General features: G+C 36.7%; 1 protein-coding gene across 3 annotated transcripts in view; it reads left to right on the top strand.

The window, feature by feature from the left end:
• Positions 1-2,845: 2,845 nt before the first annotated feature.
• The window catches only part of U2SURP (U2 snRNP associated SURP domain containing), a 53,699-nt gene continuing 28,813 nt past the window's right edge, over positions 2,846-27,731 (top strand). Inside the window, exons 1-13 of one of the 3 annotated variants that reach the window (XM_011286158.4) lie at positions 2,846-3,044; positions 11,620-11,664; positions 13,113-13,244; positions 15,595-15,693; positions 18,206-18,320; positions 18,785-18,918; positions 21,555-21,622; positions 22,200-22,294; positions 22,377-22,412; positions 22,504-22,586; positions 24,099-24,264; positions 24,447-24,658; positions 25,595-25,638. In XM_011286158.4, the coding sequence (XP_011284460.1) occupies positions 3,000-3,044; positions 11,620-11,664; positions 13,113-13,244; positions 15,595-15,693; positions 18,206-18,320; positions 18,785-18,918; positions 21,555-21,622; positions 22,200-22,294; positions 22,377-22,412; positions 22,504-22,586; positions 24,099-24,264; positions 24,447-24,658; positions 25,595-25,638 (1,274 nt within the window). In that variant the 5' untranslated portion in view covers positions 2,846-2,999. Of the gene's footprint in view, positions 3,045-11,619; positions 11,665-13,112; positions 13,245-15,594; positions 15,694-18,205; positions 18,321-18,784; positions 18,919-21,554; positions 21,623-22,199; positions 22,295-22,376; positions 22,413-22,503; positions 22,587-24,098; positions 24,265-24,446; positions 24,659-25,594; positions 25,639-27,731 lie in introns of those variants that run through there. The other 2 variants (XM_011286159.4, XM_019810612.3) reach the window with 2 other exon arrangements.

Raw genomic sequence — 27,731 nt, 5'->3', positions numbered from 1 at the left:
GTTTTTTAACGTGTACTTAATTAGGCCTTAATAAAGGCCTATGTATTACTTCCTGTCAGGTCACATTTGTCTGGCTTCCTCTGGGATCTTACTGAATGAAAAAGAAGAGAAGGAGGAGGTCTGTGTTCCCTTACTTCTAACTCTTTAGGAGTAGAAATTTGGCAAAAATTATTTTTGTGAGAAGTAGAACTTTGAGGATTTTAATGAACAGCATGCAGTTATTCACTTTATAGTGATAAAGTCAGCCTGCAGCATGTCAGAACATGATGAGCTACAGCCAATTCCAATCCTTCTTTCATTTCAGCTGATTTCACTTTCTAACCCTAGACTGTAACCAATTAAGTGTGATGAGCATTTGGGGTGGGAAAGTATAGATTCTTATGGAAACAGAAGCAGAGTCTCTATCTTAGGCTTGATGGGAAAGGGAGGTCTGTGAGACTTCCTGGAGGAAGTGACATCTTCAGTAAGAGTGTAAAATTGATTGACTTTCAATTAGAGGCCAGGGTGAGGGTGGGGGAAGTAGAAGCCCAGAATTAAAAAAGTGTGACAAAACCCGAGATTGGAAATAAATTCAATTGGACTGGAGGTTGCAAATCATTCCAATTTAATTTCAAGGCATAGCACTTTTCGCTTTCTGATCATGTCTTGTTTGCTCATTTATTTACTGTGTGTTCTGCCACCCCCATTCGCCCACCCAGAACAGGAGCTCTAGCCTGCTGATCCCTCAGTGCCCAGCTATACGACAGTTAATCTTTCCTGAGGCCTGCCATGGGTCAGATCCTGTTCTCAGTGCTTCCCTCATGCACCCTACCAACCTCCCTTCCCTCTCCCCCCAACACCAACCAGCAGACAAAATGTTACTTCTTCAGAGTTGGCTCAAATGTTCCCTTCTTTGTGAAACCTCCCCATCTCTTTACAGCACCCTTACTCTCAGAATTACTGCTTTCAAAGTTCCCACAACTATTGATCCTTCCTTGTGGCATCAGTTTAATTCTGCTCTCTCTCTCCCATTCGTCATTAATTAAGTTTTAAAATCATAGGAAGACACTGATTTTTACTTGCCTCTGTAAACCTCTCAAAACTTTGGGCAGGATTTTGTACACAAAATGGGGCTCAAAAGTATTTCAAGTAAATGAATTAAGGAGAGAAAGTGATGACTCCTTCTTCCCTTCCTGCAGCCCTAAGAGCAATTTTTTAAAACTTAAAATCTGACGCCACAGCCCTACCTAACCCTACTGAAGCCCACTCTTCATCTTCAGACTAGAATTCTAACTCCTAAGCATGCTGCTGGCTTCAGGGCCCTAGGTGAAATTGCTCCCACTCATCTCTCCAGCCACAACCCTCTCTATACCTCTTCTAATAAAACTTGACTGCTTATGGTGGCTACACAACGGGCTGTACTGATTCATGTCACCAGGCTTTTATTTCAACTACTCCCTCTGCCTGGAATGCCCTTTCCATTTTTCTTGCCTGGCTGGGTTCAGGCATGACCTTCTCAAGCAAGTTTTCCTTCTTTGAATAGATCCTATTAAGTACTTAAAGAAAGGAGGCGCGTGGGTGGTGGAGTCCGTTAAGCATCCTACTCTTGATTTCTGTTCAGGTCATGATCTCACGGTTTGTGAGTTCGAGGCCCGCATCAGCTTCCGTGCTAATGGTGTAGAGCCTGCTTGGGATTGTCTCTTTCTCTTTCTCTCTCTCTCCCCCTCCTCCACTTGTGCACACTCGCTCTTTCAAAGTAAATAAATAAACTTAAAAAAAAAAAAGAACTTTAAAAAGATATTAAGTACAGAAAAGTTTACGGTCTCCTCTCCATTTGTGATTAAAAAGGAAAAGAATACTAAACCATGAAATATTTTATTTTTAATTTTTTTTGAAGTTTATTTATTTTGAGGGGGACAGAGAGAGTGGGAGACAGAGAATCCCAAGCAGGCTCTTGCTGTCAGCGCAGAGCTACTCGGGCTTGAACTTGCAAAACCCCCAAATCATGACCTGAGCCAAAGAAACCAAGTCGTGTGCTTAACGGACTGAACCACCCAGGCGCCCCCATGAAATGTAATTTTAAATGACACACAGCTTACATGTATGCTAGATTTAGAATTCTGTCTACTTATGCTTTTCTCTTGCTTTGCCTTTCTCTGCATGTACCCAATTGTAGATACCTCTAACAGTCTATGGGATAACTCCACTGCCAGATTCTCAGTTTGAGTTAAATGCTCTTTTTCTTCGCTTTCCAGGTACCGTTCTATCTGAAAGTAACGTGCAAATTCCAAGTTTGCCTTTCGCACTGTGGTGTAAGCTCCAGAGGTGGCGCAAACACCGTCTTTGGCCAAGGAATGCGAGACCCCCCTGGCCCCCCAGTCAGCTCACTAGCTGACCAGTGCACATCTTCTTTAAGGAGCCGTTCCCTCCTCACCCACGAAATTCAACTGGCTCGCACCTACTAGGGGCTGGCGCCTGGAAGACAAATGAAATATCAGCCAGCCCTGAACGTTAAAAAAAGGAGATTCTCTTGGGGCGCCTGGGTGGCGCAGTCGGTTAAGCGTCCGACTTCAGCCAGGTCACGATCTCGTAGTCCGGGAGTTCGAGCCCCGCGTCAGGCTCTGGGCTGATGGCTCGGAGCCTGGAGCCTGTTTCCGATTCTGTGTCTCCCTCTCTCTCTGCCCCTCCCCCGTTCATGCTCTGTCTCTCTCTGTCCCAAAAATAAATAAAAAACGTTGAAGAAAAAAAAAATTAAAAAAAAAAAAAAAAGGAGATTCTCTAAATTCCTGGACCGCGATATACGACAGGCAACCGAAACTCACAAAATTCAGCGGAGTGGGCGGGGCCGGGGAAATTACTGACACCGGAAGTCAGGTGGCACAGCTCCGCCCGAATTCCCTATCTCGGCAGTCGACTATTCAGCCTTGAAGGCGCCTCTGGCGGGCTCCGCTGAGATCCACTGTTTCGGCGTTCGACTCGCCCGTGCTGCTGCGGCCGCCGAAGGAGGGGCAAAACTCAAGATGGCGGACAAAACGCCAGGCGGATCTCAGAAGGCCAGTTCGAAGGTAATTTCTTAGAGGACTTCATAAGTCAGTGAGTTTATCACTGTCATCTGGGGCCTACAGACTCTTCTGGCCAGCGGGAGGAGATTGGGGTGGGAGTCCGCGTTCTGGTCACTACGGTAGGCCCGGGCGCCGACGCACTGTGGTGCGCAGGTTGAGAGGCCTGGTGTCTCCCCTTAGTCCTAGCCTGGATTTGGTTGGAGGCTGGCGGGCCCACGGCGGGTGGCGTGAGTAGTTCGGCCTGCGTTTGGCACTGGAGGAAAATCCGGGATTTAAACTGAGGTCTGAAGCCGTGAAAAAGCGCCCCTGGATCCCTGTTTGTGGCGCTCTAAGGCCGCCGGACAGCACCTGGGAGAGGCGGGAATCTCTTCCCGGTGCTTAAGTGTTTTCCTCTCTGTCCTCGGTTCTTTGGTTCTAGATTTCACACGCTTCCGGCTTCCTTCAGTTTACCTCAAACCCTCTCCAGGGAATAAATAACATCTAGGGCTGCAAGTTGTGAGGGGAGGACCAATGGTGGAAGGACGCGGGGTGGGAAGTGCAGAGGCGGGAGCAGTTCTCCTTTGCAGAGCTGCCTCACCAAGGTTAATGCTACGCTCTACACGTGGTCTTGTACCGCTTACGAGGAAGTATAAAATGAGCGCTCCTTTTGAGGGTTCACTTTCAAGAGCTCGGGATCCCCTGCATCTCCATGTTGTGTGTTCCTCCTTCCATAGACTTGGAAGCCACTTTAGATTATTAAATAGATTTTGAGTTAACAGGGAAACGTGTGCACACACTGTGAAACCATTGAGCTGTACAAGTAGTTTAGCAGCAGTTAGGTGGTGGTTAGCATCAGGTCTTAGTTGCCGTCTTGGGCCGATCACTGATTGTTTTTTTGCTTTGAGTTTCTCAAGTCCAACACGATATTAAAAGTAGTAAGTACTGCCTGAAGTAGTTCTTAAGCTTTTGATGCCAATGCAATAAGTTGTGTAACAACACTTAAAGGTTCTAGGGACTGTTATATCTTGCAGACGTGTATGATTATAAGTTGGTTGTTAGGAAATTAAATTTACGGTAGACGGGGCGAGCCTTAGTTCTGAGAAACATAACCAGCGCATTTTATACCTGCTTTATCAGTTTCTGATAAATAGAATCTTTGTGCCATTTTGTGGATGATGTTTGTAATTAGCTGGTAACTAGTAATGGCTTTAACAGTCAGCCTTTAATTTTGTAGAAACTATGGTTAGAGGACCAGTTTTGGCTGTTTTACATCCCACTTTTACTCCTTGTCAGTTTCTTCCTTCCCCTGTACGTTTCCTGTCGGTGTGGAGGGGAATAGTTGGGTACATCACTCCGCCACTTAACAGATTCACAAAAACAGGCCTGCTGTTAGGGAACTATTGGGATAGTTCGAGCATAAGCTTCATGATTTTAGTTTGTTTTCAAAGTCATATTTTAAGTATCTCCTATTTGAGGTTTTGGATACATTGAAAACATTTTAATGTGTATGTTCAGGCTTCCTCCTAAAATAGTACTTCTCATGGTTGTGAGGGAATAGCTGTTTCTATAAGTAAATTGTTGGATCTTCCAGTAATATCTTTTCAGTTTATATATTGCTTTAGGTTATCATCAGTTCATGCTATTACGAGATTCTCTACCAATGTCTGTGAAAGGAATCAGGGTATCTCAGGACTCAAAGGGTATCGGTGTAATTTTTCCCATTAGTATGGAGGGCTGTACGATGCAGTTAAAGATTGTGGATTTTGATGACAAGCAAAAGACCTTTGGGTTCAAATCATGACTTGGTAATTAATTGTATTTGTCTTATTAAGGCAAATTGCTTAAACTCTTGCACTTCATTTTTCTCATTTGTAATATGGATGTAAATCTATTTTTTACAGTGTTGATGTAAGGATTAAGTGAATTACTGTCAATAAAGTACGTAATAAACCTTAGTTCCTTTTTCCCCTCTCCTTTTTGTCCTTAGAGGAAATAGAAAGTACTTATTTTCAAAATGTTGTATAAATTCGAATCCTAAGATTTTAGAATCTAAGTCATCAACTATCATATAATGATGCCCAGATTGCTGCTTTCTATTTCTCACACATGTGCTGAATTTATTGGATAGAGTATCAGATCATTTTGGCTAATACTATAGTATTTGGAATTTCTAGTCTTGATCTCTGTGGTTTGGTTTTCCTTCCTCTGGCAGAGCAGATGAGTGACCCATTCTACAGTACAGATGGAACGTACAGCTTCTTCTGTTTCTTGCTCATTCTTTGGTAGTTAAATTCCCATTGATATCGTTCAGGATGCCTGTTAATCATGTTTCTACACATCGAGGAGAGTGTTAATTCAAATATGTACAAGGGAACAGAATGTACAGCATGGTGACTATGGTTAATAATATTGTATTGCATATTTGAAAGTTTCTAAGAGACTAGATCTTGAAAGTTCTCATCACAAGAAAAATTATGCATGGTAACATGTTAACTAGGCTTATTGTGGTTATTAAGTTGTATATCTGAAAATAATATGATGCATGTCAATTGTACTTAAATAAAAATAAATTAAAATGTACGATATGCAGGATTTTGATGGCAAATTATTTGATGTATCTTAATTGTTTCCTATGCATTTATTTCTGTTTATCACCAGTTGAAAATACTGCTTTAAAGGAGAGGGGTGTTGGTGCCATGTTGTAGCTTGATTTTGGGAGGAGAGACCATAATCGTTTCCTTAGAAAAATTGTTAGACGCATTTCCTTGGACTTTAATTTACAAAAATTAGTGTATTATTTTGATTTTAAGGATTTTGTTTGCTTGTTCAGCAAAATGAGGATAGGCAGAGAATGCGGTATTTTCTTTCCTTCTGCATTTCCTGTGCTGGTTACACTTGCTAATATAGTGCAGTTATGCACCCTTTTTTTTCCCTCTGTGACAGGTTTTTTTTTTTTTTTTTTTGCCATAGTGTAAAAAATTGGCTTAGGTAAATTGAGCAGGTAGAGCATACTTCCTTGGACTTCCTTGGCTTCCTTCGACGTTTACTGCTGAATTGTTTAGAAAACTGTTAGAATTGCTGATTAACAAAAGTATTTTACTTCTTTTTTTTTTAAAACTTCTTTTTTTTCTTTAATTTTTAAAAAAATTTATTTATTTATTTTGAGAGAGACAGAGACCACATGAGTGGTGGAGGGCTAGAGAGAGAGAGATGGGGAGAGGGAGTCCCAAGCAAGTGTCCACACTGTCAGAGCAGAGCCTGATGTAGGCTCGAACTCACAACTCACAAAACAGTGAAATCATGACCTGAGCTGAAATCAAGAGTTCGACACTTAACCAACTGAGCCTCCCAGGTGCCCCAAAAGTATTTTGCTTCTAAGAAATGAGTAAAATGAGGTTACATTCAAGGCTTGTGGCCCTTAGATATTTATTACTGTGTTCCTTTTTTTTTTTTTTTTTAACACTCTTTTTGAGAGAGAGAGTACACATGTGAGTCAGGGAGGGGCAGAGAGAGAGGGAGACAGAATCCCAAGGAGGCTCCAGGCTCTGAGCTGTCAGCACAGAGCCCTACATGGGGCTTGAACTTGTGAAGGGTGAGATCATGACCTGAGCCAAAGTCGGATGCTTAACTGACTGGGGTGCCCCATGTGTACATTCTTTTGATGGTATCTGAAAATATGTAAGTTTTCGATATGGTAAAACATTCCAAACAAAACACAAACCTTGAAAATTATGTTCTTCATGGTTTGCTATTTTTAGTTTAGAGTGAAACTTTATTATGTTATGATTGTAACTTTATCTTAAAATATAAGGTGGATAGTTAATGAGTGGAAGGTTGTCTTTTTGAGGGGAGAGTGGAATTATGAACTTCCATTTTCTTGGTTGGTGCTCTTTAGAAACTTGAGTATTTGCAGCTCTGGTGCTTGAATATGACTCGATACGGTTTTTAAAAATTCTCATCGGATTGATTGTTTTCTGAAAGTCCAGTTTTAATTTTCTTTTGGTTTTTATTCCTGAAGCTTTATTCTTCCTGGAATGTAAACTTATGGAAGATACTCATTTGCCTTAGAAAGAGAGGCTCATTTGGTATGCCAGTTGAAGACTCCTGCCTCTCTACCACTTTTTTACAAAGAGCATCATTTTTTAAAAATAAAAACAAAAACTTGCTACGGGATATTAAACTCGAAAACACTAATGTTATAGATAACTTGTCTCTTATACTATCATTAAGCTTTAACATTTTATTGCAGACCAGCCATGTGTTAGATATTTTGCTGAAATAACTTTTCAAAAAGGAAGATGTTATTTGCCAGTAGCATTTGATGCTATTTGGTCCTGTTAGATGTCTCTTCCTTGAGGAGTTAAAATTTTTTACTGGCCTTTCCTCAGTTTGGCCTAATTACAGGACATTCAAAATGTTCTTAAAACTTTTCATGTATTGATATGGTTTTGGATGTAATTTTAAAGATCATTTCATGGGGTACCTAAGTGATCCAATCCGTTAAGCCTCTGACTTCAGCTCAGGTCATGATATCACGGTTTGTGGGTTCAGGCCCTGTGTCGGGCTCTGTGCTGACAGCTCAGAGCCTAGAGCCTGCTTCTGATTCTGGGTCTCCCTGTCTCTCTGTCCCTCCCCCACTTGCGCTCTGTCTCTCTCAAAAGTAAATAAACATTAAAAAAATTGTTTTTTTTAAATAAAGGTAATTTCAGGTTTGTTATTTAACTTTATCATATGTGGTACATGTCTCAGTGATCTTATAAAGTGTTTTTTGAGAGGTAGACCTTAGTTTAGTTAGCCTTGGGAGAGTGATATTAAAGTAGGTAGTTGCTACACTTGTTAGTGGACAGCATAGTATGTTGACAGTGGAGTGTAACTTAATTTTGTTGGGTACGTACTTGTTCCTGCAGGTTAGGTCAACAGGTATATTGAGGCTCTGTCACTTGGCAGATCTTGTGCTTGACTTTGAGGAAGAAAACTTTAAGTAAGACTATACAAACTGGGGAGCATGCTGTTTAGTGAAAAAAAGTCAACACATAATAGTACAAAGCAGAGGTACCTAAAAGTTTAGAGACAGAAGTGACTGCTGGTTAAATGGAGGGTGGCAAGGAGGAGACTTGAAGAATAGAAAAATTTGTGTTCTTTTGAACAATTAGCAGAGGTTATAAAGAGATGGGTAAGGTAAAGAAAAATCCAGGAAATAGATTTGTAAATGGTCTCTTATTTAGCCAGTGCATAGGGCACTTGCATAGGGAATAAAAGTTGCTGAGATGCAAAGGTAGGTTTGAGATAAATAGTGGAGATTTTGAATGCTATGAGTAAAATTGGAAAGCCATGGAAAATTTGAGGCAGGAAAGAGATTATTGGGACATACTTTGACAAGGATCTGGGAGTGAGGAGGACCAGTTTAAAGATTATTGCAGTGCTCCTGATAAATTTTGAGGATTGTTTCAGAAATCTCACCTCAGATCTTCTCTGGGAAGCTTTTCCTAACAACTTCGCCACTCCCATTAAGATTTACCTTGCCCTCTGTGCTTTTGTGGCCATTGTTTTACTTGACTCTTTTATTAGCTCCTGAAGACAGGAAGTATGTCTTATTTTACTTTATAGTATCTCTACTGTAAGACATAGTACCAGTAGATAGTTGAATTAAGGGAAGATCTAGACCATAATGGTGTGTTTAGAAAGGAAGAGTCCCCATGGGAGAGCTGTATTAGAAGTGGGATGAAAAGAATTTGACTCACGTGATTATGAGGGGATAAAGGAGTCCAGGATGATTCTGTTATAGGGCTGTTGCTGGCCAACACTTATTGAACAGTTATGCACCAGACACTGTTCTAAGTATGTACTTTACCTGTTTTTGTCCTTCACAACAATCCTGTGAGGCAGGGTGCTCCTCATTTTACAGATGAAGGAAGTAGGGCCAAGGTTACAAAACTGGTAAGTGTTAAAACCAGGAAGTCTTATTCCAGAAACTGCTCTTAAAAACATTTTACTACTTCCATATTATGAGTGATTGAGAGATACAATCCAGTATCAGAAATAAGGCTGATAGGAGAAGCTAGTTTGGAAAGAATTTTAAATATATTGGGTTTGAGGAGCTTGCAGACATTCAGGTGAAAATAACCAGGAGGTAGTTTGAGAACAGATTGGAATCCACCCGAGGTACTAAGGTCAAAAATAAGGAATTAGAAGTCATCTCAGTGCAATAAAGGTGTTCATATGCCGCCTATGGAGAGATTGTTAAACTTGTGGAGATGCAAGTTGTTGCTTTAGAAGATGAGAGGAGAAAAGACATTTTAGGAGTCAGTAAAGGGAATGGAAAGCTCAAGGGGCAGAATGGCAGTGTTGGAGGAGTGTTGCTGTGGCTAGCCTGCTGAGTTGAACCAAGTTTTTATTCTCAGCCACTAGGATGTAGTGCCATATGGCATAGAATAGTTGGTTTCACCTTTAACTCCTTAGCAATCATGAGAACAAATGATCCTTTCTACTTTTGGGTGTTCTTGCTGTCTTTCATCACATCTGTACTATCTGCTTTCTCTATCCTGAGATAAATTTCTCCTGTGTCTGCTTCTTTATTGTCTCAAGCTTCCCTTATTATGCCCTTTGATTTCTTGCTTTTGGGTCTTTTTCATTTGGATGAAAAATTGTGCTGTAGACCTCGGAAGATCTTGAGGTATCATTAATTTGTTGTTCTTCAGTTAAAAAACATAAAAAACCAAACTCAGGACAAATGGTAGTCAGTTCTAGGTTAGGAAGAGGGAAGGTCAGCTTCTGTAGTAGCATTACATTTACTGTTTACTAGGACCATTAGCTTTAGAAGTTGGTTATTCTTTTTAAAATCTTATTAAGTACTATTTGTATATCTCTAACTCTTCTTAAGTCTAAAGAAGTTCCATTCTGAATGCAGTGTAGTTATAGCTCCATATCAGTGGGAAATACCTGGTTTGCAGTAAATGTGACCAATGCCATCTTAGGTTAATTGAAATCAGCTAATGCATCTTCCTAAGCCATGCTGTTATTTTTAAGTCCTAGAAATGATTTGAATATGGTGGCATAGAAGTTTAAATAGCGCTGTCTTATAAGGTCTTGAGTGTTTACTTATGTGGGTGAACTTTAGAATTATTTTTGGTAACTTTGTCCCAATGCAAAGATTTCCCTTTGGGGTATTGAGCTGTTGAAATTGCATTAAATATATAAATAAATTTGGTTATAATTGACATTGTCTTAATAATGTTTATTCCCATCCAGGAATATAATGAGTCTTTTCAAAAGGTAACTTGAATAATTGAAGCCTTCTATAAAGTTTGTGTTTTCTTCACCTGGGTTGTGTACATTTCTTTAGTTGGTTTCTAGGCGTTTACTGCTTATTGTTACTATTGTGATTAGGATACTATTTTTGTTACCTACTAGGTTAATATAGTATATTGGCAAGCAGTTAATTTTTTTTTAAATGTTTATTTATTTTGAGAGAGAGAGAGGGAGAACTAACATGCATGCTCTCACATACCCGTCTGACTCTGGAAGGGCCAGAGAGAGGGAGAGGGAATCCCAGACAGGCTCCTTCTCAGCACAGAGCCTGATGTGGGGTGTGATCTCATGACCATGAGATCGTGACCTGAGCCAAAATCAAGAGTCAGATGCTTAACTGACTGAGCCACCCAGGTGCCCCTCTTGGTTTCACTTTAAATATTTACATATATATAGAAATAAGTCAAATCTCATTACCTAATACCTCGCAAAATAAAAACAGCTCAGTGACAGAGTTAAATTCTGGGACTCCTAGTAAAAATTTCAGACAGATATCACATGTTATTTAGTTAATAGTCTTGCAGCTTGGCTTTTTTGTCTTTAGATGCATAGTGGAAAAAAATAATATTGTATGCCGTATATAATTTGATCTGTAGGTCAGTTAGGAAAAATATGAAATTTAACCAGTTGCCATTATCAGGAAGTGCCATTATTTGAAGACTGAATTCCTTCTGTGCAACAATCAGCAACAGTGGCATGCCGAATTAGGAGCAGCCCCCATAAAACAAGTTGTAAATGGTGGCCAATTGTGGATTTGATAATAGGGTTTTCTTTTTCTTGAACTATTTGTGCAGTAGCATTTGTACCTTTAACATTCAGGGTTTATGTGTGGATTTTCTTGTTATTAGAATCTGCTCCTTAAATGACCGGGTAGTTGGAAGGAGGGGAAGTTTCTTTGCTGTATAGCAAGATGTTGCTGTTCTGTCAGTGTTGTGGCAGTAGACAGTGTATCTTATGACTTGGGAAGAGCTTTTACACAAAAATTCTGTTGTAAAATAGTGGTTAGTTTTCCAGTCTACAGTTTAAAAGGTTTAACTATGCTTCAGAGATATCCCACTGTCATTTACATATTTTGGCCCATATGCTTCCTCAATTTTAAAGAATTGACTTGCACATTTATTTGGTCACAACCTTTTTATAAGTCATAGGTTGCCTTTGGTTTTATTAGCTGAGGAGAAATTGCTACAAGTTTGGGAAGATTAAGTCTGTATAACCTGAGGCACCCTTGTTTTGTTAGCATAATATATTTTAGGATCATTTAAATACTGACTTTCTTTTGTAATAATTGCAGACCAGATCATCAGATGTTCATTCATCTGGATCTTCAGATGCACACGTAAGTGTAAAAGGTGATCTTTGTCTTCTTTCTCTTTTCCTTCCTTCCTTCCTCCCTCCTTTTTTTCTCTTCCTCCTTTCTTCCTTCCTTCCTTCCAGCTCTATACCCAATGCGGGGCTCAAACTCATGACCCCCAGATTAAGAGGTACATGCTCCATCAGCTGAGCTAGCCAGGTGCCCCTTGTCTTTTTCTTTAACATTTAGTTTCTCTCTGTGTATATTCCTACGTTTATGATTTTGCTTGATAAATAGATAACAATTATATTCTATGTGTCCTTTTCTATCATGTTTTTAGCTAGGTGCACTCTTTTTTGTGTGTTCTATTTGCACAAGTTGGCCCCCACAGACCATGTTAGAAACCAAGTATATATTGCACAAGTATATATATGTGCTTATAAAGTTCTGTACATATACAAATGTGTGTACTTGTACATTGACTATGGTTTGCATTATACACACTTGTTCTTTTCTCACTGCACAATAAATATACCTATTGGAAATCCCCGCAAGTCAGCAGTCACAGCTCTAATCTGCTGGCATCATTCCATAGGGGAAGGTACAAATTATTAAGCTGTTTCTCTATTGATGAGCATATACCTGTTGAAAAGCTTTTTGATATTTTGAATAATTCCTCAGTAAACATTCCTTTACATGTTATTACAGCAGTGCTCAAAGTCTGGTTTCAGACCCTTGGGGGTTACTGAGAATTTTCCAGGGGCTTTGTGAGTTCAACTATTTTAAATAATACAAAGATAATATTTGCCTTTTTCATCATGTTGACATTTGCATTAATGGTGCAAAAGCAATTGATGGATAAACTGTTGGCATCTTAGCATGAATCAAGCCAGTGTTGTCAAAGTGGACCAGTAGTCATTGTATTCTTCCCCACCTGGCACAGTAAAAGTAGAAATATGCTAGTTTCACTTAAGAATGTTCTTGATGAAGCAGTAAAAATTATTAATATTTTGTCCTTGCGTATGGTCTCTGTAATGTTCTGTATGATGAAATGGGAAGTACATATAAGGCACTACTGCTTATCAAAGTGTGATGTTTGTCTTGAGGAAAAGATAATTGCCAGATTATTTAAGTTGAGAAATGAAAACTGGCTCCTTTTTTCATGGAATACCGTTTTTACTTGAAGGAACAACTGACAAACTGGTTAATCAGACTTGGGGGTTTGGCAGATATTGTCTTCAAAACTTAAGGGAACAGATCTGTTCCTTCAAAGAAAATAATTATTTGTTACTGATACAGAATTTGAGCTTTTGGGTCTAAGTTAGAATTTTTGGAAACTTTTTAGGACTTTTCTGATAAAATCAGTGGTGATATTAAGGGATGAGAGTTTTGGTAGTGTATAGTGAAATTTGTCACTATTTGGACTTCTGGGTTATTTGTACTTTCAGTACTACATATGTGATTTTTAAAAACTTGTTTTACTTTTCCCGAAGATGGATGCATCGGGACCCTCAGATAGTGACATGCCAAGTCGGACACGACCTAAGAGTCCAAGAAAACATAATTATAGGAATGAGAGTGCCCGTGAAAGCCTTTGTGATTCTCCTCATCAGAATCTCTCAAGAGTAAGTGTTGATAAAGATGAGAAAAGATTAATGATTTTAATCTGTCTTGATCAAATTTGGTAGTTGAATATTTTGGTACTGGTTGTTTCATCTTGCACTATTTGGAAATAGCATTCTTTGTTGTATTTGGGTTAATGATAAGTTCATGTAAGGAAATGTTTTTTGTAGCTAATATGTGAGCTAGATTTCACTTAAAATTTAAAATTTTATTGAAAAAACCAAGGAGTGTTTTTGATATAAAATGGTTAATAGTCAGATTTATTGTTCCTCCCTTATAACATTTACTGAACCAAGTGCCACATGACAGTCACTGGAAATAAACAGATGATTAAAACACAGTTCTGGCTCTTGGAGAGCATATAGTCTTGCCCTGGGAAGTAAACAGGAACAGGTACTGTTCACTCTGGCTAGTGTAGTGCCCAGGGCAATATGAGAACCCAGAGAAGGAACTTCTTTACTATATGTATCTGCAAAGTGTTCTCGCGCTCTTAGTCTTTTCTATTTCAAATAGTTTTTCTTGTGGTTAAATTTGGGATGCTAATATATTAATAAAAATAAAATTTGGAAATAAGACAGTTATCACCAGCCAATATTAAAATTCGTAACACTTAATTTTTCTTGTTTAATGTTTCTAAGCATAAATATATTTTCATGGATGATTGTATTTCTTTGTGTAAACATTCCATAGTTTCCTTAACTATTTTTCTGTTAAGTGTGTACATTTAGCTCTTAGGATATAAATAAAATTGGAACCCTTCCAATTTTTTTTTTGGAAAATTATGGTTTTCATTGAATTTGTATGTAATTTTGCTGTTTGAACTTCTTTTTAAATGTTTATTTATTTTGAGGGGAGTGAGAGAGCGTGAGCAGGGGAGGGGCAGAGAGAGAAGGAGATAGAGAATCCCAAGCAGGCTCACTATTGTCAGTGCAGAGTCTGATGTGGGTCAGTCATGAACTATGAGATCATGACCTGAGCTGAAATCAAGAGTTGGACACACTTAACTGACTGAGCCACCCATGCACCCAACCATTTGTGTAAACTTTTGAAGTTAAAACCATAGATGCTGGGGTACCTGGGTGGCTCAGTTGGTTGAGCAACTCCTGATTTTGGCTCAGATCATGATCCTAGGGTCCTGGGATCAAGCCCTGCGTCAGGCTCCACACTGAGCATGGAGCCTGCTATGGATTCTCTCTCTCTCCCTCCTGTCCTCCCTCCCTCCCTCCCTCCCTCCCTCCCTCCCTCCCTCCCTCCTTCTCCCTCTTTCTCCCTCTTTCTCCCTGTCTCTCCTTGTCTCTCCTTGTCTCTCCCTCTCTCTCTCTTCCCCCTGCCAAAAAATTAATAAATTTTTAAAAAGTGCCAAAAAAGAGTCCCCAAACAAATCCAGAGATGTTGAATGATGAGCAAACGTTTTTCTTTCTACTTTGGGGAAAAATTTTAGTTTGAATCTATTATTGAAACCTCATTTTGACTTTGGGGTTATAAACGGTTTTATTTTTTTCAGTGACTTTAATGTAACTTTAAAATAGTTTATAGCATTTTACTCTTCCATTTTGCTTCTCTCAAGGTCAAGCCTATTTAATAATCAGGAATTTGATAAAGTCTAATTTGTTATTGGTTAACTTGTCATTTTGGTAGGCAAGAGGAAACGTTTGGATTTTAGTTACAGATTGATATTTTAGGTTGTATTTAATAGACATTCCTCTTAAGTTTATGAATCAAAGTCTAACATTCAAATGAATAACTGAACAGCTAAAGGTCAACAACAGTTTTACTTCTGAAATCTGAAATTCTGTGATTATGTTTATAAAAACAGTGTTGTTGATGAAGAATGAGTTAATTTACTGAATTATAAAAGGAAGTGATGTGATGTAGTACCTGAAATGGGGGTTATAGATGGTATTTAGATTCTTGCTACTGAACTTTGGAAATACATGCTGCCTTCTCCCTATTTGAATGTCTGTTTTCCATCACTACTTCTTTTCCTCAGAATCATCTGTACTTTTTCTCAAGCGCTTTTCCATCAAGTAGGCTGACTGAGTCCTAAGCCTTGGCGTCTCCCTCTCTGCTTTATTTTTACCTTTTTAAAAGAAAATGGCTTTTGTGTGTTACTGACCTTGAATTAGCCAATGAAGACATACGTTAAGGAATACTTCACATCAGAATCAAGCCCAATGGAGGCACTTGATGCTTAAGAGTAGCCTCAGCTTTTCTGCTTTACAGTGAAATTTCTTTTTTAAAAGTCATCTAATCTGAAGACTTGATTACCACTTGAAAGCTGTATCAGTTGAGTTATAGGTAGCATTAAGAATGTGTATGTAGTAAATGTATGCTTTTTACTTCTTTTCACAGCCTCTTCTAGAAAACAAACTTAAAGCATTCAGTATTGGAAAAATGAGTACAGCTAAGAGAACTTTAAGTAAGAAGGAGCAAGAAGAATTAAAGAAAAAGGTAATGTTTAAATTGCATTTTGAGTTATCCTTGGAAATGTGTCTAAGTAAGTGCATGTACAAATAGAGAAATGCTTTTGAAAGTTTCTTGACCTCAGGGTATTCTCAGTTCCCACCACCAAGTCAAGTCTGTAACACAGGGTACATTCAGAGGAGTCTAGTTTGTATCCCTGTCCCCTCCACCATTTCTTATATGTAAGTTTTGGTTATTCTCTGGTCTGTTCTTTTTGTATAAGTAACTCTGTATAAATATATACTGTACTCCTCTTTCCTAGATGATCAATAATATGCTATATACAGTGTACTTTCTGCATTTTGCTTTTTTCACTTAACATATCTCAGAGGTTACTGCAGGTATATTGAAATATCCTTTTAAAAAAAATTGTTTTTAATGTTTTTATTTTTTGAGAGAGAGAGAGAGAGAGAGAGTGTGAGTGGGGGAGGGCATAGAAAGAGAGGGAGACACAGAATCCAAAGCAGGCTCCAGGCTCCGAGCTGTCAGCACAGAGCCTGATGCGGGGCTCAAACTCAAAAGCTGTGAGATCATGACCTGAGCCAAAGTCAGATGCTTAACTGACTGAGCTATCCAGGTACACGCCCCCCGCCCCCCCCTTTTTTTTTAATAATAACCTGTGTAGACATACATTAGTTTATTCATTAAAATTCTGTTGAGGGCATTTTTATTTTGGTCTTTTGCCATTACAAATAGTGCTGTTAATGGATACTGTTATGCATGTGGGGTTTTTTTGCTAGTTTATCTTTGGGGTATATACGTTTAAAGTTCATATATTTTGAGAGAGAGAGAGGGAGCGAGCGCATGCATGCACACTGAATGGGAAGGGGCAGAGAGAGAGGGAGAGAGAATCCCAAGCAGGCTCTGTGCTGTCAGCATGGACTCTGTGGGGCTTGATCTCATGAACCATGACATCATGACCTGAGCCAAAATCAAGTGTCCAACACGTAACCAGCTGAGCCACCCAGGCGCCCCATTGGGATATATTTCTGTAAGTGAGGTTACTGGGTTGAATGGTAAATGCCTAAATGTAGCTCTGTTGGGTGTGTCAGATTGCTCTCTATAAGGGCAGAGCCATTTTGCATCTCTGTCCATAATGTATGAGAGCTTGTGTCCCTATAGCTTTGCCAACAGAGGATGTTTTTGAAATTTTGCCAATCTGCTAGGTGAAAAATGTTATCTCGGTGTAGTTTTAAATTTTTATTTCTCTTGTATAAGTAAGGTTGAACAGCTTTTGTGTTTGTATCTGTGAACTATCTGCATGTATCTCAACCAGTCTTTCCAGAGATTTGTAGGTCATCTCTGTTTTAAAAACTTCACATACTGAGTATATTAACACTTCGTGACACAGGTGCAGTGTTTTTTTTCCCAGTCAATTGTCTCTTTATTTTGTTTCTGGTGTTTTTCGGTGTAGAAACTGTTTATTGTTAGGTAATCAGATTTATCAATCTTCCCTTATGATTTCTAGTATTCCATTATTGTTCTCACTCCTAGCTTATAAAGGAATTTCCTTATTTTTTAAATACTTTATATATAGTTTCATTAAAAAAAATTAAATCTGATTCATTTGCAGTTTCTCCTAGTATGTGTTGTGAAGAATTGGCTCATTTTTATCTTTCTTTTTCAGATAGTTATCAAGTTATCCCAATATCATTCATTGAAAAGTCCCATCTGTTCTCCCTTGAGTTGAGCTATTCCTTTTATTGAATACTAAATTTCCGACTGTTATTGGGTTTATTTCTTTGTTTTCTATTCTCTTCCATTGGCCTTTGATGCATACATATTTTGGGGACATTGTGAAGAATAATAACTGCAATTTTAAGGTTCTTTTGAGATTTTTTTTTAAAATGCCAGCTATGGAGATATTGCTGCTTCAGCTTGTAATACTCATGTCTTTGGTGGTTTGTAAAGGAAATCTTTATAATCACTGAATTAAATCATCGTGCTTTGGAAATGTTAAAAACATTAATAGAGTAATATATTTTATATAGTTGTCATACAGTTTGACTCCTGCTCTTTTTTAATTTTTTTTTTTTTTTAACATTTATTTATTTTTGAGACAGAGAGACAGGGCATGAATAGGGGAGGGGCAGAGAGAGAGGGAGACACAGAATCTGAAACTGGCTCCAGGCTCTGAGCTGTCAGCACAGAGCCCAACGCGGGGCTCAAACTCACGGACCGTGAGATCATGACCTGAGCTGAAGTCGGACGCTTAACTGACCGAGCCACCCAGGCGCCCCTGACTCCTGCTGTCTCTAAACAGATTTACTTAGGGGGTCTTTTTCTGGTTCCACAAATTACCAGTAAAGGATCAAAGTCTCTTTCAGTTTCAATGTTAATATCTAATACCTACTACAAATTAGGTGTTATTACTTATTGGGACTGCCTAACCTGCTTTTCCCAGTGAAGGGAAAGGTTTTGTTTACATTATTACTTGATGATTCTCACCCTGTGTACAATAATTTTCCTATTAAGTGATATTATTTTCATGTATATTTAGGAAGATGAAAAGGCAGCAGCTGAGATTTATGAGGAATTTCTTGCTGCTTTTGAAGGAAGTGATGGTAATAAAGTGAAGACGTTTGTGCGTGGAGGTGTTGTTAATGCAGCTAAAGGTTAGTATGAATATTACAGTCCTTGAGCAAATCCGAAAATGTCCTAGTAGAATGACTGTAGGTAATTATGAAAGATGTTTGTTGTCTTTAGAATTTCACATTTTCTTTCTATCAGCACCCTCTAGTGTTGATATTAATCGTTAATTAGCAAAATAAATGGCCAGATATGGGTTAAAGAAATTGGAGCCAGAGAAGTTTTAAAAATATTTAGTGCCTTTCAAGGTTGAAGACAGCAGTGCACTTTGCAAAAATTTTAATGTATTTCATAGTTTCACTATAAAATAATTAAATTAGTATTGGAGAGTAAGGTGGTAATAAGAACTTCATATTTTGTCACTAGTATATCTTAGTGCTAAACACATTTTCCTGATTTTTGTTTATTTTTAACTAAAAATAATAAAAGATCAAATAATATGAAATTATTTTTGAAAATTAGTTTTGAAGCTTAGTATTTTAAATTTCAGAAGAACATGAAACAGATGAAAAAAGAGGTAAAATCTATAAGCCGTCTTCAAGATTTGCAGATCAAAAAAATCCTCCAAATCAGTCATCCAATGAAAGACCACCATCTCTTCTTGTCATAGAAACCAAAAAACCTGTAAGTCATAATCAAGTAAATGGCTTTATATGTTCAGAGATGACACTGCCAATGATATTTCAGTACTTCCATTGTAAGCAGGACTTTGGTTTCTTGTTTATAATTATTTTTGGAATAGATGTTGAGTTTTGTTGCTTAATCTTTCTAGAGAAGAGATAATAAATTAGAGTAGGACATTTAGACGATATTCTTATGTTCTTTGAGCGATAAACATTTGGTGTTACTGTACTCATTGCATACTGCAAGTAAAAAGTTGACTGTATTTTATTTATTTTTAAAATTTTTTTTATGTTTATTTATTTTTGATAGAGACAGAGCATGAGTGGGGGAGGGGCAGAGAGAGAGGGAGACACAGAATCTGAAACAGGCTCCAGGCTCTGAGCCGTCAGCACAGAGCTCAACGCGGGGCTCGAATTCACGGAGTGAGAGATCATGACCTGAGCTGAAGTCAGACGCTCAACCGACTGAGCCACCCAGGCGCCCCAAAAGTTGACTGTATTTTAAATAAAAAGTAATGGGATTTTTGTTTTTAAACAGTTCTAAACTGAGGTATTTAAATAATACCAGCATGTATAGTGGCAGTTAACTTTGGAAAACTTACGTATTCCAATAATGTATCTTTTGCCTAGAACATTTTTGGTATTTATTTGGAAATACTGTCAACCTAGTGGCACTTTCTTTTAAGTATTCTTGGTATTGAAAAATTTTTATTTTTTGATGGATTTTTCATGGTAGTTGGTATGTAGATATGGGTCACGTCATTTGGAACCATACTTGGTGAAGAAATATGATTACATTGAAAGGTGATACTGACTTTCCTTGCATGACTAAAATAGCTCTGGATGCAAAGGAAAAAAAGCAGTTTAATTGAGATATAATTCACATACCATAAAATTTACCCTTTTAAATTATTCAGTTGTTTTTTAAATTATATTCACAGTTGTGCAAAAATCACTAATTTCTAATTGCAGAACATTTTTATTATCCCAGAAAGAAACCTTATACCTATTTTAGTCATCCCCAACCCCTGGCAATTACTAATCTCCTTTTTATCTGTTTGGATTTGCCTGTTTAAGACATTTCATGCAGATGGAATCATACAACATGTAGCCTTTTGTTTCTGGCTTCTTAGCATAATATTTCAAGGTTCATCTGTATGTTGTGGCACATGTTAGTACCTTATTCCTTTTTATGGTTGAATAATATTTTATGGATATAGCACATACTGTTTATCCATCTATCACTTGACATTTGGGTTGTCTCCACTTTTTGGTTATTATGAATAATGTTGCTATAAACATTGGTGGGTAGGCTTTTTTTGTGGACTTACATATTCAGTTCTCAAATATATGATATATGTATTTTATATCCCTACATACACATACACCTAGGAATGGAATTCTGGGTTGTATGGTAACTATTTGTTTAATCTTTTGAGAAACTGCCAAAACTGTTTTCCAGATTAGCTGTATCATTTTATAATCCCATCAGCAATGTATGAGGGTTCTAATTTTTCCACATCTTTACCAACGCTTGTTAAAATTGTCTATTTTTAAAATTTATTTTAGTCATCTTAGTGGGTGTGAAGTTGTATCTAATTGTGATTTTGATTTTCACTTCCCTGATGATGAACATCTTTTTATGTGTTTATCATCCATTTGTAGTCTTCTGTGGAGAAATGTCTTTTCAGCTCCTTGGCCCGTTTTGTAATTGGGCTTCTTGTTGTCTTTTTACTGTTAAGTTGTAAGAGTATTTTACACTTCCTGGAGTCAAGTCTCTTATCAGCTATTTGAATTGCACATGTTTTCTCCCATTCTGTGAGTTGTCTTTGCATTTTATTGATAGTGTCCCTTGAAACCCAAAGTTTTTAATTTTGATGAGGTTTAGTTTATCTGTTTTTTTTTTGTATGTTGATTTTGCTTTTGATGTCATATCTAAGAAATCATTGCCTTATTCAAAGTCATGAAGTCATGAAGATTTATTCCTATGTTTTTCTCTTAGAGTTTTATAGTTTTAGTGCTTCAGTTTAGTTTCTGTGAGTCATTTGAGTGAATTTTTGTGTATGGCATGAAGAAGTTCAACTTCACTTTTTCTTGCATGTGGATATTCTAGCACTATTTGTGAAAAAAGGCGATTTTTCTCCATTGCATTATTTTGGCACTTTTAAGAGAGGGATTTCAAAAGCAGTTTTAAAAGAGGACTCCCAAAGATGTTACTGATTGTTTTACTAATTCATAGTCCTCCTACAGTGATTGTTTTGAAGACGGGCATATTTTTGGTAGTTGTTCATGGTACTTTAGTTGGCAGTTCAGTTACTTTATGTTCATTAGTTTTGCTTCCTGTTATTCTCTAACAATATTCAGGCCTAATTATCCCAGGCTTTTAGGGGATAAAGTTAGTGAGTCCTTTACTTTAAGACTGTAGTTTGTTATTTTCTTTAATTGCTTTAATAATTGAATTGTTAAATTCTTAGTTCAAGAGAACAGGAAGGAAGTGCAGTGAAAACAGAAGTAATTTAAATAATTAGAACATAATTGGCACTAAAATAAAAATTATTTAAAACGATCTGATTATTGAACCATTCGTTTTGTTTAATCTTGTTTTGTATGAAGTATAACTTGTTATATCCTTCATAGCCACTGAAGAAAGGGGAGAAAGAAAAGAAAAAAAGCAATTTGGAACTCTTCAAAGAAGAATTGAAACAGTAAGTTTTATAGTGTGGAGAACAGCTATCATAGGTATTTTGCATTATTGGCTTAGAGATGCAGGTATGAAGAATGTAGTTTACTGATTAGTTACCACTAAACTGGCTTACCTACTATGAGGTTGTTTCAGATATTATAGTGATTTTTTTTTAGGATATGTTTGAAAGTGAATTAGCATTTCATCCAGCACCTGGGTTGGTTACATCATGTAGATGCAGTTCAATTGATAGTATCTCAGTATTTAATGTCCAGATTCCTGTTTGCAGTGGAAACAATGTAGTCACTGAGATATGGGTGAGGAGTGAGCAAACTTAAGAAAGAACAAATTCTGTGGTCTTGATGTTGAATTTCCACCTTGGAAGTGGGCTTTGTATTCTAATGCTTGTTTGACATAGCAGAAATTTGCTCATGACTTACAGCTATGGGACTCACTGATCTCAGTTGTTAGTACTGGCATTTAATTATTCACAAATATTTCAAGTTCTGTGAACATGGTACCTGGGTAAGTTGTATTCTTAACAGATGTGAACGAACAAATTTTGGCTCATTGTTAGTGATTATAAATGTTTTCAACAGAATTCAGGAAGAGCGTGATGAGAGACATAAAACAAAAGGCAGGTTAAGCCGATTTGAGCCTCCTCAGTCAGATTCTGATGGTCAGCGTCGTTCTAGTAAGTGGCATTTTTTTTAATGTTTATAGTTGTGATTAACTATTCTAAAAACTAAGAATTGTTTTCTTTTCCCCTTTTAAAGTGGATGCGCCTTCAAGAAGAAATAGATCATCTGGTGGTAATACAGTTTTTTGCTTTTTTTAACTAATAAAAATTGTCCATACTTTGTATTTTGCAGGTTATAATTTTTTTTTTCCTCTTTGTCCTAGTTCTTGATGATTATGCACCTGGCTCACATGATGTAGGAGATCCAAGCACTACTAATTTATACCTTGGAAACATTAATCCACAGGTAATATTAGAAAAGTTAGATGAATGTTGACTTGTATTCTTTATAATTATGGAAGAAAACTGCTTTATCAATAAAATAAAGTCAAGAATCTAAAATAAAATTTGATGGAACTTAGGGACTATTGAAGTCTCTAAAATTACCTTATAAAATTAAGTCTTAACTGGTATGGGCTGAATTATCTTGCTGCAGTTCTTAAGGGTTTATCTCTTCTTTCTGTAACTGGACTATCTGAATTTGAAATGTCTTACTATGTGCTGATTTTATTATTTATCAAAATAGGATATGACCAGTGCTAGTCAATGTTCTTTTGAGACTACCCCCTTCTGATGCATAGCTTGCTTCCTTAATAATGTATTTCCTTTTTCTTTCTTCATAATAGCAAACGAGTGATTTGTGCCTGTCTTTTATATTTTAATTCTTGTCCTCATTTTAGTGTTACTTGTGTTATGAGGAATGTAGTGGTTGTAATAAATAACATGCTCTTTTTAAAAGTTACATCTGTTTGGACCTCATTGTGTATTTACCATTTTCTCTTTTCTCTCTCGATTACATAGGGTGCTGGAAAAAGAAAAAGTGATTAGATTTTTTTTTTCTTTTATCACCAACATATATTTTCTCCTTTTCTTAAATGCGATAATCACTGCTGCCTGAAAAACATTGCTAAATGCCTAAATAAATCACTGCCGAAAAACAGCTTATTTTATTTATTTATTTATTTATTTATTTATTTATTTGCAAAAAAAATTTTTTTTTTCAACGTTTATTTATTTTTGGGACAGAGAGAGACAGAGCATGAACGGGGGAGGGGCAGAGAGAGAAGGAGACATAGAATCGGAAACAGGCTCCAGGCTCTGAGCCATCAGCCCAGAGCCTGACGCGGGGCTCGAACTCACAGACCGCGAGATCGTGACCTGGCTGAAGTCGGACGCCTAACCGGCTGCGCCACCGAGGCGCCCCATTTTTTTATTTATTTTTTAACGTTTATTTATTTTTTGAGACAGAGAGAGACAGAGCATGAACCGGGGAGGGTCAGAGAGAGAGAGGGAGACACAGAATCTGAAACAGGCCCTAAGCTCTGAGCTGTCAGCACAGAGTCCGACACGGGGCTCGAAACCACGAACCGCAAGATCATGACCTAAGCTGAAGTCGGACGCTTAACTGACTGAGCCACCCAGGCTCCCCTCCCCCCCACTTTTTTTTTAAATTTTAAAACAGCTTATTTTAGATGCAGGATCTTAAAAGGAGCAAGAGGGGACATAGAGGTGTATTTCTGATTTCTTTAGCCATCGGCCTCTTCACCCTGACCACTTATTTGTGTTTCTGGTATGAAAAGATTTATGAATGTCCCATGAGGGCAAGATTTTTACCTGTATAGATAGAGGTCCTAGTACTTGAATGGAAAATTGTAGCATTAAAATGTCTTTTTGTTAAGTTTGCAACAATTACTTTGCTTTCTGTTGCATAGAATTTCCCTTTTTTCGCATACCAAAAAACTCTCAATCTTTTTAATAGATGAATGAAGAAATGCTTTGTCAAGAATTTGGAAGATTTGGACCATTAGCCAGTGTGAAAATTATGTGGCCTAGAACTGATGAAGAAAGAGCAAGAGAGAGAAACTGTGGCTTTGTGGCCTTTATGAATAGAAGAGATGCTGAAAGAGCTTTAAAAAATTTAAATGGTAAGAAAGTTTTTATTGTCTCTCAATAGAATTCAGACTTTTTCTCGTTCTGGAAATACTTACGAAAACTCTAGGGGAAAAATAGACCAGAAATGGAAAGGTTAAAATTAATTCAAATTATCAGTCATCTTTTATTTTCTTTTGAGAGTTACCAGGGTGACCTTTCTTTTCTTTTTTTGTAGGAAAGATGATTATGTCTTTTGAAATGAAGCTAGGTTGGGGTAAAGCTGTGCCTATTCCTCCACATCCAATATACATTCCGCCTTCTATGATGGAACATACGCTTCCCCCACCTCCATCAGGACTGCCTTTTAATGCGCAGCCTAGAGAGAGGTTAAAAAACCCCAATGCTCCAATGTTACCGCCACCTAAAAACAAGGAGGATTTTGAGAAGGTAATTTAAAAAATGTACATAGGGCCGCATCTAATTTGTAAATACTAAATCTGTGGTAGTATTTCTTTTCAATAATTTTATAGAAAATGTGTGTGTAATTTTGTTTGGCAACTCTTAAAGAAATAAGTAGATGTGTTCCCTGCCTTAGCCCGTGGAAACCCTGTATTGAAATACTAGGTCATATTTTTATTTGTGGCTACCATTCCTTTTTTGACCACTTAAGTTTTTTTTCCTTTGTCCACTATTGTATCCAGGTTTGCTTAAGTGCAATATCTAAATTAACTTTGTTCTGAGAAAGTGATACTTTGTATTTGGTTAAGTGACTTTTCAATTAGAAAGACCTAAATAGTTAAACTGTTTGGATGGCTACTAGCTAATTTAATTCTCAAGGTCTGAGGCATTAGAGTATTTGAGAGCATATGTGGTTTTTTTTTTTAAAAAAAACAGTTAACTACTCTAGTAAAAGCAAAGGGTGAGTATTTTCTTTTTATTAAACATAAAACCAACTTAATTTCAAGTTTATAAGAATTTGTTGGTTCTATTATGAAATAATTACACTTAAAATGACAGGGCTGGTTTTAAAGGCTTGGGAACAAAGTAGCAAACTGTATGGTCAGAGGCAAACAGTTAATTATTTCACAAATTAAAATCTTTATCTGATAATTCTCAGTGTAGTACCTATTTCAGTGCATTGATGTGCATTCTGGCAGGAATGTTCTGATTCTTTGCATTTGGTGAACATTTATTGTTCACTGAACACATCCATTTGCATTTATGTAATTGCTTAGTGTATAATTACTTCAAATGCAGTCATTGCCTGCAAAACTTGTGATTAGATGTGTAGTGTTTTCAATGCATTATGTATATTTTTGCTTGTTACTTGTTAACAATACTCACATATTCTATGTTTATTATCTGATGTGACTTCATATACAGACTCTGTCGCAAGCCATAGTCAAAGTGGTTATCCCAACAGAAAGGTACATGTTTTTCTTTATTATTACTGATCTAAATATAGACAATATCCCCTTCTGAATTAAAAAAAAATGGTGTTGAGGAAAAGGTAATATCTTGACTGAGCAATGGTTCCTTCCCAGTACTTTTTGGGGGGGATATGTGACTAACTTTAGTGTACTTTGCAATTTTATGTCCTTATCTTTTTGTTTTTATTGTTACCAATGTAGGGGATTTTATAGCTTTAGTAGTTAGAAGGTGTTTAATAGATTTAATATGGAGTTGTTAGTCTAATAATATTAGACTATTGTGATGGGAAAATAGTATTTTAAATGTATCTTAAATTGTGTATAATGTTACATTTTGACCCATCTGTTTTTTTTTTCTCTTTGTTCCTGAATGATCTGTGTTTATGCAACTTTAGTTTGAGTTCTCCTTACTGAAGGGCATAGCTTTGGTTTTTTTCTAATTGATTAGGAATTACTACCAATTCATTTCATGAACACTGAACATACTAGAAACTTTTTTTCATGGTAACAAAGGTATTTGGAATTCTTTTATTTTCCTTTCTTCCTTTTTTTCGTTTTCAATATAATGATAAAGCAGAAGAATTCATGCTCTAGGTATGCTCTTGCTCAGTCAAGCTAAGCCTTTTCCCAAACACAGGAACACAACACTGGTTGAATAATAAATGAACACAAAAGAATACCAAATTCTCTTTGACATTGGCCTTGGTGAGCAACACCAGCTGAACTGTCTGCGGCAGCGGGGGACCAGGAAAACATCATGGGATGGATTGGGAAAGTATACAGTTTTTGACCAGACATTGGTACGATCGACTCCAATAAATGTGGTTTTATTATAACTGAGAGACAATTTTTTGGTTTTTTTTTTTTTTTGGTTGTTATTGCCCAGAGTAAGATAATTGCCATTTTAAAATAAAATAATGCACTTTAAAATATATCCTCTTTTTGTACTACACTGTTTCATTCTGATAGAAAAGTCACCCTTTTAAAAATGATGTTAAATACACAATCTTTAAGGAAAAAACTGTGTGATTACAATTCTTTAATAATCTTGAATTCGGGTTAGCAACAAACTAATTGTCAGATTTTGATTTTAAATAATCACATGAAACATTTAAATATTTTTAAACTTTAAATTTTCTAAAATAGATTTTATCAGTTTACAAGCCTATTTAAAACTATAGTGGGTTTTTTTTCCACTGATAAAAAAGCACTCACAGGAAAGTATTTTTGTAGCATTTAAAAGCATATATCCAGTAGTAGCTTTACATGTGGCTCAGCTTATTTCAAAACTAAATTTTGAGTAAATATTTTGTTGAAAAGTCTTAACTCACCATTACAGTGAATCCTTTGTTTTAAACTTGCTAAACCATTTTTCATCTATAATATTCAAGTCAAGTTGCATTTGACTTAATTCGTATAAGTTTCTGTATGTATAGCATTTGTCCCCCTAGTAATTGATTTTATATATTATGATATTCACATGAAATTTCCCTTCACTTCAATTTGGCACATACCAGTGGGAGTTTTGGAACTGAATCATAACTTTACATTATCTCCCTTCCCTCAAAATGATATCATTAGCTGTATGGATGCCAAGAATACATTCTTATTTGGATATCAAGAACTGCCTATTTGCAGAACTATTAATACTAGTTTTTAGATTTAAAATTGATGCTTTTGGTTTTTTGTTTTAACAATTTTGAGGTTGAATGAATAGTTTTAAATATAGTTTCCCCTTTATTAAAGATTTAAACTTTCATATAATTTTTTTGATCTAAAGAGGTCAAAAAAATTAATTTTTTTCACTATGTTGAAATTTTAGTGTCCATTTAAGTAGTTTTGTTTGAAAACTGTAAGAAAATAATTATAATGACCATGAGATAAATTATTTTACTGTTTATGTACTCTGAAGCAGTGCTTTATAGATCCAAAAAAATCTGTCTTATTCTATAACTCTATTCATATTCTAGCAATTATATGAACTTAATTTGAGCTGGGAATGCTAAAGGTGTAATTTAGTGTGTGCCTTGTACCAAGAGCCAATATCCTTTTGCTTTTCCCAGTTATTATTTGCCAACTCTGTATGTTGG

Source organism: Felis catus, chromosome C2 (genome assembly GCF_018350175.1).
Source record: "Felis catus isolate Fca126 chromosome C2, F.catus_Fca126_mat1.0, whole genome shotgun sequence".
Lineage (NCBI taxonomy): Eukaryota > Metazoa > Chordata > Mammalia > Carnivora > Felidae > Felis > Felis catus.
This window is presented reverse-complemented; position numbering and strand designations above follow the sequence as displayed.